Source organism: Polistes fuscatus, unplaced genomic scaffold, assembly GCF_010416935.1.
Source record: "Polistes fuscatus isolate 324 unplaced genomic scaffold, CU_Pfus_HIC Scaffold6, whole genome shotgun sequence".
In the NCBI taxonomy this organism is placed as follows: Eukaryota; Metazoa; Arthropoda; class Insecta; order Hymenoptera; family Vespidae; genus Polistes; species Polistes fuscatus.
The window spans coordinates 8,827,857-8,839,066 of record NW_025113140.1 but is presented as its reverse complement, the minus strand read 5'-3'; the positions used below and the strand labels follow the sequence as shown (position 1 = coordinate 8,839,066).

The following is an 11,210-nucleotide window of genomic DNA, read 5'->3' as shown; positions in this document are numbered from 1 at the left end:
CATGTGTCTCCCGTTTCTTCTTCTTCTTCTTACCTTTGACTGTACGAGTTAGCTAAGGTGTCCTGTTTGGAAAAATTTCGACATTGTTTACTTCCCCTCGTCAGCTGTCAGGAAAACGCAAAAGGATCTTAAGAGGGTACAAATTTATTTCTTCCTCTCGACCGTACGAATGTCCTGTTGAGAAAAATTGTCACCATTGTTTAACTCCATTTTAGTCTAGAGACAACAAATGCTAGTTGGTATTTGTCGAAAAGAAAAAAAAAACAAAAAGAAAACTAACAAACTGACATGAGCTAGACTGCGAAAGAGAGAGAAAAAGAGAGAGAGAGAGAGAGAGAGAGAGGCACGCGTGCACCAGCGGTGGTTGAGCGCCAGGAAAGAAATAAAAGTAGGAAAGAACGACGGTGGGCACGAGTTCCTTGCTTGCTTTGTCCGAAGGGTGGGGGTAAAAGGAGAGAGGCGTGGCCTAGTGGCGGGGACCGACCCGCCCACCAACGGCGCTTCCCCCAAAGACCACGTGCTCGCGTTTGCTCACCGATGCGGAGATTTCCTTCTTCTCGTTTTCTAGAGAAGACGTCACTTCCAACAGACGTCCCACTGTTATTTTCTGACGAAACATCTAAAATGGTGACGAAATTCGTTAGTTTTTTCGTCGTTAACAAATGACAACGATCGTAAAATATCTCGATTAGGAGTACGAATGAAATGACGTTAGATTAAATACATTGGGTGGTTGTCGATCGCTACGGGGTGTTTCGTAGCATTGCTTTTCTCAAACTAGAATATATCTTGGTCGAGAGGAGTAGAGGGCGGGGAGAGGGGCGAAGGCTGCTCCTTCGAGAGGGAGGAGAACGGTAGCGAGAGAAAGAGAGCGAGAGAGGCGGGCCGAGATTCGATCGGTCTGGGGGGGGTCTCGAGGGCCTCACCGATTCGATGGAAGGGGAGATGTTTCTCTCTTTCTCTTTCCGTCTTCGCGAGGACGAAGAGGAACCTACGGAGGTGGGAGGTGAGAAGGAGGAGGAGAAATCGGCTCCTCCACGGAGGAGCGCGTGCAGTCGGCTAGCCGAGGCCTATACTTGTCCGTCGAAGGGAATTGGTCTTGCAGGCGATTCTTCTAACTTTCTCTCGGGATATAATCCGGGATCCCGGGTAGTGGAAGAAGAAAATAAGGGCGTCTTCGAGAACGAGGGACGATTCGTAGGCGCGAGAATTCGACGCGCGCCACCCTTTCGGTTTCAAAAGAAAAAGAAAAAGAAAAAGAAAGGGGGAGAGAGAGAGTGTGAGAGAGAGGGAGAAGGTCAAGAGGTGCGAGATAGAGTAGAATAGAGGGTGCCAGGTAGAATTCTCGCCTCCCCCACCATCGGACCATTCGACTCTTCGGAAGCATCGGTGTGCAGCGCAACGACACCCACCCCTCGAAGGAAGGGCCCGGAGGGTGAGTTTCCCTGCCCCGAGCCGACCGATCCTCGGACCCTTCCGCAGTCGGTCACGCTGGACTCTACCGAACGCATTACGAGTCTTGCCTTTCTCTTCTGATCAACCCACGACGAAAAAGACAACGATAATAATTATTAAACAGAAAAGGAGAATGCACTAGAGTTGACGAGCGTTTTCCCTCTCTGTGCGAAAATTCACGAAGAACGGTGTTACGTTGGATGGACGGTGTTGATCGACGACGAGTTTGGTGCACGGTGTCCTAATCATCTATCAACGATATTATTACGGATAACAAAATCTTCGAGGTAGATCAATTTTTCTGGTGTCACCACGATTAGCCGGATTCGACGGCTTTTGAAGGAGATTCGTTGGCCAATCATGAAACACTGGCTTCTCCTCGTTGCCCTCGGCTTCGCGACCAACGAAATGGTCCTCGCCGAAGTTGCTAGAAACAAACATCGCGGAAGGGGTTCTACGTGGTGGTGAGTCTATTTCGTCTATTTCATTATTATCATTATCATTATCATCATGATCGTCATCATCATCAGAGGACAATTTATTATTCTACGAATATAATCTTTTCTTTTTCATTGCCCGTATCGAATTAACGAAATCAATGCGCGTATCCTATCAAATATTAATTAGCACGTATCGTCGTTGTTTTTTTTTTCGTATTCGCTTCGGCAATGTTTTCGGATTGCTGATGTATACGTAATAAATCGATCATCGTTGGTGGTCGAGCGAAATTAAGACCCGTCGCTAACGAGTTGACATATATAAATATCAAAATTTTCTTTATCTATATATCGATCTTATTGAAACGAGTTATTCCAGTTAATCCTATTGAACGTGCGATAATCTCACGTTTACCATTAAACTCGTCTTCGTATGTTTATACGATATTATAAATTTCCTAGTCCCGATTTATCTTTCGACGCCGTGAACCTGTAGCGGCTAAGCGAAGTCGATTTATCGTTCGAGCCACTTACTTAGATATAGAAGCATCGAGAGAATCAGGTTTCGGTGTATAACAGGTAGCATACACCATACCAGTTGAGTAAGAGAAAGACGGAAAGAGAGAAAGAAGGAAAGAAAGAAACAGAGAAAAGCTCGAAGTCGGTCTACTTTAAACTCGAGTGATGATTTTTGGAGCGAACGAATGGGGAGCGGGGGATGGCGGGGGATGGCTGGAGGGGTGGGGCCGAGGAGAAAAAAAAATCCGTACGTCGTCTTTGTCAGAGTGGTTGGTTGTTTGCTCTAACTCTCGATTTATTTACCTTGAGTAAATGTCGGCTCGCAAGATGAGCTCGTCTCTCCGCGAGTCTTATACTCGCGCTTTGCTTTTTCCCCTCTCGAGTTGAATTTAAAGAGAAAGAGAGAGAGAGAGAGAAAGTTCTTGAGTTTGGGCCGAAACCCTGTTGACAGGAGAAAGAAAAACGTCGCTAGCTAGAGATTCGAAAAACGTGATTAGCTGTTTATTATACCGTACGACGAGTGACTGGATCCCTATACGCTCGAGCTATTTCGAATTGATGGGGTGGGGTGGAGGGAGGGGAGGGGGAGGGATGGGGTTACGTCCGGACACGCGCTTACTCCAAACCGTTTACAACAAGACGATATATAACCAAATGCCCCGCGATCTGCATCTCGTCTCGCGTCATCGTGCTTCTCCTCGTTCGCGTTCCACCAATCTCGAAACTTCAAATTCGATGTTTTTCTCATTTACTCTTACGTGTCGTATTCCTTTTCCCACGGAGGACGAAACACGCGCGGAAGTTGGGTTGGGAGGAGGGGAGGGGAGGGGAGGAGGAGTGGCAAGGGGCACCATCTCTTCGGTCGAATCGTTTTTCTGCGAGACGCTCCATCGATCGAGGAGACGCCGAATTCTTTTCGCAGACGACCTACCTTTTATATAAACTGTGTAGTAATTCTCTACACACATATATGCTGAGTTACATACATACACACACACACACACACGTGCACGCAGTTATGTACCTAAATGAATACTCACATGTGTGTCTTCCCTTTTTCACATAGCTCAGCGGGCACACGTTTATTGCGTACTTACACGTATGAATTCACCGAAGACGAAACTGTTGAACCAGTTTCGATCTTTCCTCTCTACCTCTAATCCTTCTTCTCTCTTCAAACTCCCCCCCCTCCCCCCGCTCTCCCCTTTCCCGTTTTCGCCTAGTGTCGGCCCGAACGATCTTAACGAATGAGAAGAATTCGCGAGAAAAAACGTTCGTATCCCCCGTGGACATTTTATTCCCACTACGATTGTTTATCATCGTTCAGTTACGAAAAAAGACATTCCGATCGGTCGAGATCGATGGAATAAATCAGAGCTGCGTTTAAAGGGGTCTACCTTCTACCACTTTGCCGATCTCTCTGTGTTAAAGTACCTCTTTGTCTCTTACTCTCACCCTTTCCGTTAAAGAAACCCTTTTAAGACGTTGACCTAATCAATTCCACTCTTACGAAGCATAGAAACAAACGGGACAAACTTAGAGAGAGAGAGAAAGAGAGATTATTAATTTGTTTTATTATAAATTATTTTAGTAAAATGATTATTCGTAATTATTATTATTATTATTATTATTATTATTATTATTATTATTATTATTATTATTATTATTATTATAAGTGCGTAATTAATCGACCAATCGTAAAAATTTGCAGGGGAATCGCTAAAGCAGGAGAGCCAAACAATTTCTTACCGTCGCTGCACTTGGATCCGACAGTTTACGCGACCTTGAGGAGAAAGCAGAGACGTCTGGTAAGAGAAAATCCAGGTGTGTTATTGGCAGTGGCAAGGGGTGCCAATCAGGCAATAAACGAATGTCAATATCAGTTTCGTAATCGTCGTTGGAATTGCTCAACCAAGAACTTTCTCCGAGGGAAAAATTTATTCGGCAAGATCACCGATCGAGGTAAGAAATTCTTACCCTCCTTTCCATCTCTTCCTCCCCCCTGTGTCCCCTCTTCTTCTTCTTCTTTTTCTTGTAGTCTCGAGGACGCAAGGGAAAAACTTCTTCTTCTCCTTCTTCTTCTTCTTCTTCTTCTACTTCGGCGAAGAAGAAGTAGGCTTTGAAAGGAACTTTCGCTTTGGAATCATGATTCGTGATAAAACGGCAGGTATATAACGGACCATAAGGTGGACTCGTTCCACGTTCCAAAAAACCGTCCATTGTCCGTGCGTTCGTCTCTGACAACCGGTATTCCCGATAGAGATTTACAGAAGACGAGTTTCGTGCAGATAGAAAGAGAGAGAGAGAGAGAGAGAAACTAAGCAGTATAGGGATAGCACTGGGCTCGCGTGCGTCCAATGAGAACAAAAAATAAAGGGAACAAATAAAAAACAAATGAATCGAAAGTATACACATAGTAGGAAGAAGAAGAAGAAGGTGTATCGTCCTTCTCTTCTAAGCCCTTACACAACACCTTCTTCATCCTTTTCGATTTATCGAATTAGGTTTTATCTCCTTTTAAACAAAGTGTCGCGCGTGTGGTTTAGGTGTAAGATACTTGTTAAGTACTTTGATATCTCACTTTTTCCCCCCATGGTGTTCTTGTTCCTTCGAAAAAAAAAGAGAAAAAAAGGAAAAGAAGCGTTTCATGGTGTCTCTCATTCGTCGCGATTAGTATTCATTCCATCTCTTTCTATCGTTGGTTCGCGCGCGCGCGCGAACGAGCGAGCACGTTCCTCCTCCCCACCCTTACTTCCATCTAATATATTTTTTTTTCTTTCTCTCTCTCTCTCTCTTCCTTTTCTCTCTTTTTTTTTCTTTTTCTCTCTTTTTCTTTATTTCATTCGCATGCTTCTTTTAGTTTTACTAAGTGGCCATATGGGGACATTCGACATAATGGGGTGGGAGCGGCTCGAGCGAAAAAGCTCGGCTTACAATCGCCTCGACGAGATCTAAAAGAGCCGCAGGGGAGCCAGAACTGGTACGAGAAGGTCCATTATCAGGTTGCAAAACATACATCTGGCCCGGCGAGAGAGGGCACGTGCCCCGGGCCTTCGGACTAAGGGCACGCCTCTTTCGACCCCCCGCGCATATATCTCTCTCTCTCTTTTTTTCACCTTCCAGACTCGAACCCTCTTCTCTCTCACTCTCTTTTTCTCATTTAACCATACTCGCGTTCGTCTTTACTATTATTACTATTATTAAAATCCTAAAGAACAACAATAAAAAAAAGTCTAAATTTTCTTTCCGATAGATAATCGAAGGAGAAGTGAAATACGTTTGCAGCAGGCAACAATCGTTTCGTTTGCTTGCTTGCGAGAAACAAAAAAGAAAAATAAGAAAGAAAGAAAGAAATGGGAGGCCACCAGGGCACGTAGAAAACGGTTTTGTGTTTCGTACGAGAGACAAACTTATCATCCTTTTCTCCGGAACACGCCCACTTTGCGGGGCCTTAGACCTTTCACCCTTAGCCGTCGTCATCGTCGTCGTCGTCGTCGTCAACGTTGTCAACGTTGCTTCGTGCGAACGCGGACCAGTTTCTTTCTCTCTCTCTCTCTCTCTCTCTGTCTCTCTTTTTATTCCTATTTTTATTTTCGCTTCTCTTCTCTCTTTGTCCTCGAACGAATCTTTTAGATTAGATCTCGAGAGAGGTTACCAGCAGCGCGAAACAAGGGGAAAGCACCAGATCGCTATCGTAGCAGATCCGCGCTTATGCTCGCTTATGCTCATTTCGTATTTCGAGGCATGGTTTTTAAAAAGGGAGAGGGAGGGTGAGAAGAAGGTGAGCGAAAGAGAGATGGGGAGGGAGTAGAGGGGAACCATTCGAAAACTGGATCTTTTGGAAGTTCGCGAGTTAGTTCGGGACTAAACTAAACGGCCATTTCCGGATTACAAAGCGACGCTCGCTACTTTTTCGTATCTCCATTTGCACATGTGTGTGTGTGTGTGTGTAAGAGAGTACGAGAAAGAAGAAATCTTGATACTTTTGAACGAGTTTGTACTCGATATTATAGCTGGTAGTGAGTGAGTCCGTAGCCTGTAATCATTCCGCCGCCAAGAGGCACCTACCGCATTGGTTGGGTCCTCTCAACTTGCCTCTTCCTCCAGCCCTTTTCTCTTCTTCTTCTTCTTCTTCTTCTTCCTCTTCTTCACACGCGCAAGTGAGAGAGAGAAAGAGAGAGAGAAAATTTAATCGCTCGGTAAGCCTCCGACGCCGATATCCGTTAAATCGTTTTCCGAAGGAACGTGTCGAGTCTTTCGGTAGGGCGACGTATCTCTCTCTCTCTCAAACCAAGAAAGACCTAACTCTTAATATGCCGGATGAGACATAATTGTCTTTTTTATTTTTTTATTTTTTTGTTTCATTTTTTGCAATATCCTTGCTCGCACCGCCATAAATCCTTACCCCCTGTGACGATGTGTTACACGTGCTTCGACGACGGCACGCCACCCATTTCTTGCTAAAAAAAAAAAAACAATAAAAACCCACGCGATACTCCGAGTCAAATCACCTCTAGTATCAAAATCAAACAATTTACTTTATTAATTTCGTCTTTTTTTCTTTTTTTCTTGTAAGAATAAAAAAAAATCACATATCCGTTGAAAACTCGGCAGGGGACTTAACGGAAAAGTGTTGGAGGCGCGAATTGTTTGAACGTTATGATAACAAAAAACTCATCCTCATTTACTATTTAACGTTTATCGTACATTGAAAAAGAGAAAAAAGAAAGAAAAAAATTGTGCACTCCGAGACCGAGTAAGTCGTCATACGCAAACACAATGTCTTATTAACTCTTAGAATCATCGAAGCAATGTCATCTTTCATTTCCTTTCTCATACGCCGATTCTTTTTTTTACTTCTTCGGTCTTTGGAACAAACCGATAACAATTTCTCGCCTTTACGAGTAGACTTTATCTCCGTCATCCGGTTGTTTGAAAACCGTAAAATTCTTTCTTACTCTCTCTCTCTCTCTCTCTCTCTCTCGCAAGGACACGCGCCTTCAGAATAAAACTTCTTTCGGTTGTTACCTGGTAGGTAATTCCTCGAATCGCGATCGTCGTATTCTACCAACGTGATCTCATTCCCCGTCGTTCACGATCTCGTACTTTAATCTTCGCGTTTGGATTGTTAACGATCGATAAGGATTTTTCTGGTTTTTTTTTTTTAAACACGAGCACGAGGATTAGTACAAACGATTGTAGTTTTCAACGAACAAATATATTACACCTGTCTATAAGTTATTTTTCTAACGCGATGATTATCTGTCTGGGTTTTTTTTTTTTTCCTTCAAAGATACTCTAAAGATCCACACGTGAAGAAAAAAATTCTGACCAGAATCATCATAATCATCTTTCTTTCTTTCTTTCTTTCTTTCTTTCGTTTATTCATTCGTTCGTTCAACGACGCGACGAAAAGTTACACGTTTTATTTTCTTTTTTCTCCATGGCTTCTAAATCATTCGCAGTGAAATATTCTTTTCCAGCAGCGTTAAAATAGAGAATGAAAACGTTTTCCTCGGTTATCCTCTTGGTCACGGTAGTCCTTGGATGATGACATAATATCTGGAACAAATCAAATTTAAAGGATACGCTGTGGCTCCCTTCTTCTCTCCAAATTCATTCCGGTAACATTCTAACACCGACGTAAATCTTTTTACAGGGATGATTCTTTTAAACAAGTAGCATCCGTCGTTCCAAGCATAATGGAAAGAAATACTTTCCTCCACTTGGTCGTTCACTTTTTTGTCTCCTTCTTTAGACTCGGGATTAGAGATAAATCGTTCCTTCTTTCTCCCATTATTAACATTTCCCATTTTTATTGGTTTCTTAACTTATTCGTATACTGGTGTCCTAATGAACCTTGACACTCGAGCCCCCACAATTCGATTCGGGAAAATTATCGACGTCTTATTTTTCAACTTATTTTAAACCTTACGAATTTGATCTCGAAAAATTTGACACGAAAGAAATATTCAATAAAACACCTCGAAACATATAATAATAATAATAATAATAATAATAATAATAATGTAATCGAAAAACTATTTCCCGTGTAAGATTTAATGATAACAGCATCGAGATTGCTCGCGAGGTGTTTTAACAATTTTTTTCTTTGAAAAAAAAAAAAAAAAAAGACATCTCTCTCGTCTCGTGGTTACTCGCGAGATTGGACCAAACTCGTTTACGCGTTTCGGTGTAATTTTCAATAATTCGCCTCGATCGGAAGATCGGAACGATTTGGTAGATCGTCGTTCATTGGGCCACCCGTTGAGAGTAGAAAATCTCTCATCTCTCTCTCTCTCTCTTTTAGAACGTCTTCACCGGCACAAAGGTGCCGGCATCTTTTACGTTGCTTGCAACAGGTGCTTGTATCTTATGCAGATAAGGTCGAGGTGCTCGAGGGTCAGCCCACTCAGGGTAAAGGTCGCGTTACCTCTTTTCTCTCTCTCTCTCTTTCTTACCTTCATTTCTACCTTGACTCCTTCCACCTGCGTCCGGCCCTCTCGTGCAGGTAGTCCCCTACGGGGAATTGAGACGTTCGCCAACATAGTCTGTGCTCGCGACTCCCACGCGACTAAAACGCGCACCGGCTAAAGTTTTGTCTACCTTTTCTTCTTCTTCTTCTTATTCTTATTCTTTTATTTTTTCTATCTCTTTTCCCTTTTATTTCTTTTTTAAAAAAAGAATTTCGTTAGACTTTTGATGAATTCTCAGGATGCCGAGAGACCGCCTTCATTTACGCCATCATGAGTGCAGCTGTTACTCACAGCATCTCAAGGGCATGCAGCGAGGGTAGCATCCAGTCGTGTTCATGCGATTATACCCACCAATCGCGTGCACCCTCGGCCGCCAAAGATTGGGAATGGGGTGGTTGTTCGGACAACATTGGATACGGGGTGAAATTTTCCCGTGAGTTTGTCGATACCGGTGAACGTGGACGAAATCTACGAGAGAAGATGAACCTTCATAACAACGAAGCGGGCAGAGCCGTAAGTTTATTTTATAATACAGTTAACGTACCATTTAGTTTATAATACAGAACACAAATTTCTTTCGAATTACACGGTGCGGGGGGTGGGGGGTGGCGCGGATTACCCGTATATCGATAAATGAAATAAAATCTCTCGGTAGTATTTTTCTTTAATAGAAGATCATCTATAAAGAATTCATTTTATAATATTAATATTCGCTTCCGCGAATTAACTTAAGTGGAATTTAATCGTTATTCTCGAATATTTTACAATTATCGTAATAGCGTTAAATTTACCTAACGTGCCTTCTTATCGAAACCCTTATAATATCCATTTGGGTTTTATTCGAGTCCTTCCGATGCCGACTTCGATCGTTGCGCACCCACACCATTCGTTTCTTCTCTTATATTCGATTATCGCGATATCCTTTTCGTTGAGCCGCCTTGGAATGCACCGCGATAACAGCATTGAAAGAAAAGGAGTAAGAGAGAAAGAGAGAGAGAGAGATAGTTCGACGGTTGTTCGTTCTGTTGCAGCACGTTTTGTCGCAGATGCGAAAGGAATGCAAGTGCCACGGGATGTCAGGGTCTTGCGCGGTCAAGACCTGTTGGATGAGACTACCAAATTTCCGCGTGGTTGGTGACAATTTGAAGGATCGTTTCGACGGTGCATCGCGAGTAATGGTCAGCAATTCGGATCGTGCACGTGACAACAGTAACGCTATCGTAACCAACTCGGCGAGCAATTCCGTTCATCGGGTGGACGGTCAGGGACGTCGCAATCGTTACAATTTCCAATTGAAACCGTACAATCCGGAACACAAGCCACCGGAACCGGAAGATCTCGTTTACATGGACATATCCCCGCCTTTCTGCGAGAAAAATCCTAAACTCGGGATACTAGGTACGGAAGGTAGACAATGCAACGACTCGAGCATCGGGGTTGACGGTTGCGATCTCATGTGTTGCGGAAGAGGTTTCAAGACTCAGGAAGTATCCTTGATGGAGAGATGCTCCTGTATATTTCATTGGTGTTGCGAAGTCAAGTGCCAACATTGCTGGAAAAAGAAAACTATACACACGTGTTTGTAGAGGAACTTCTTCCCCAGTCTCACCCTTCCCTCACTCCTCTTCTTTTTCTTCTCTTCCTATTAGGTTGTCGTAAAACTGTCGATTTCCGAGTGAACGCGATATCGTCGAAATAATTTCGCGAGAAATAGAGAGTGTGTTCATTTATTTAGCTGCACCTACTATTATCTTCCCTTTTCCCTTCTTCGAACAAAGGACATGCCGAGAATTGTTATTTTCTCCTCTTCGTCCTCTCTCCTTCCCCCCATCCCACCCCGCACGAACGCCTTCCTCCTCAGTATTACGCGACACGATCTAAAAACTCTTTAAACTATATATATTTATTGCGATATCCTATAAAGACTGACTCCAAATGCCCGAGATCGTTCGTTCGTTCCTCTCGAATAACGATCCCTTGCGATTTATCGTAACGCTGTTGCGTTTCGTATGTAAATACAGGATTTAGACGATTAACAACGATATATATAAGGACAATACTATGATGATGATTATGATGATGATGATGCTTACTATTTCGAATGCGCACCGTTGCGACTAATGTTTATTTTATGACGATGATATTACAATTGTTACGATCGTTTCCAACGTTTATTTATTTCACGACGATCTTTCGATTTCTTCTTCTCCATCTTCTTCTTCTTCTTCTTCTTCTTCGTCATCTTTTTATTTTTCATTCGCGAACGAACGCAACAAATACATCTGTATATGAATAAATTGTGTGCAAGTGTGTGTAAACGTGT

General features: G+C 43.1%; 1 protein-coding gene across 1 annotated transcript; it reads left to right on the top strand.

The window, feature by feature from the left end:
• The first annotated feature begins 1,815 nt into the window (after positions 1-1,815).
• On the top strand, positions 1,816-10,473 carry LOC122523143 (protein wingless). The gene is made up of 4 exons (XM_043644758.1): positions 1,816-1,919; positions 4,123-4,373; positions 9,126-9,400; positions 9,919-10,473. Exons 1-4 carry the CDS (start codon positions 1,816-1,818, stop codon positions 10,471-10,473), a joined length of 1,185 nt encoding a protein of 394 aa, XP_043500693.1.
• Positions 10,474-11,210: the final 737 nt, after the last annotated feature.

Coding starts and splice junctions, on each gene's coding strand:
- LOC122523143 (XM_043644758.1), top strand. CDS start 1,816: ATGAAACACTGGCTTCTCCTCGTTGCCCTCGGCTTCGCGACCAACGAA. Junction 1,920..4,122: donor GGAAGGGGTTCTACGTGGTG/GTGAGTCTATTT, acceptor AAAAATTTGCAG/GGGAATCGCTAAAGCAGGAG. Junction 9,401..9,918: donor ACAACGAAGCGGGCAGAGCC/GTAAGTTTATTT, acceptor GTTCTGTTGCAG/CACGTTTTGTCGCAGATGCG.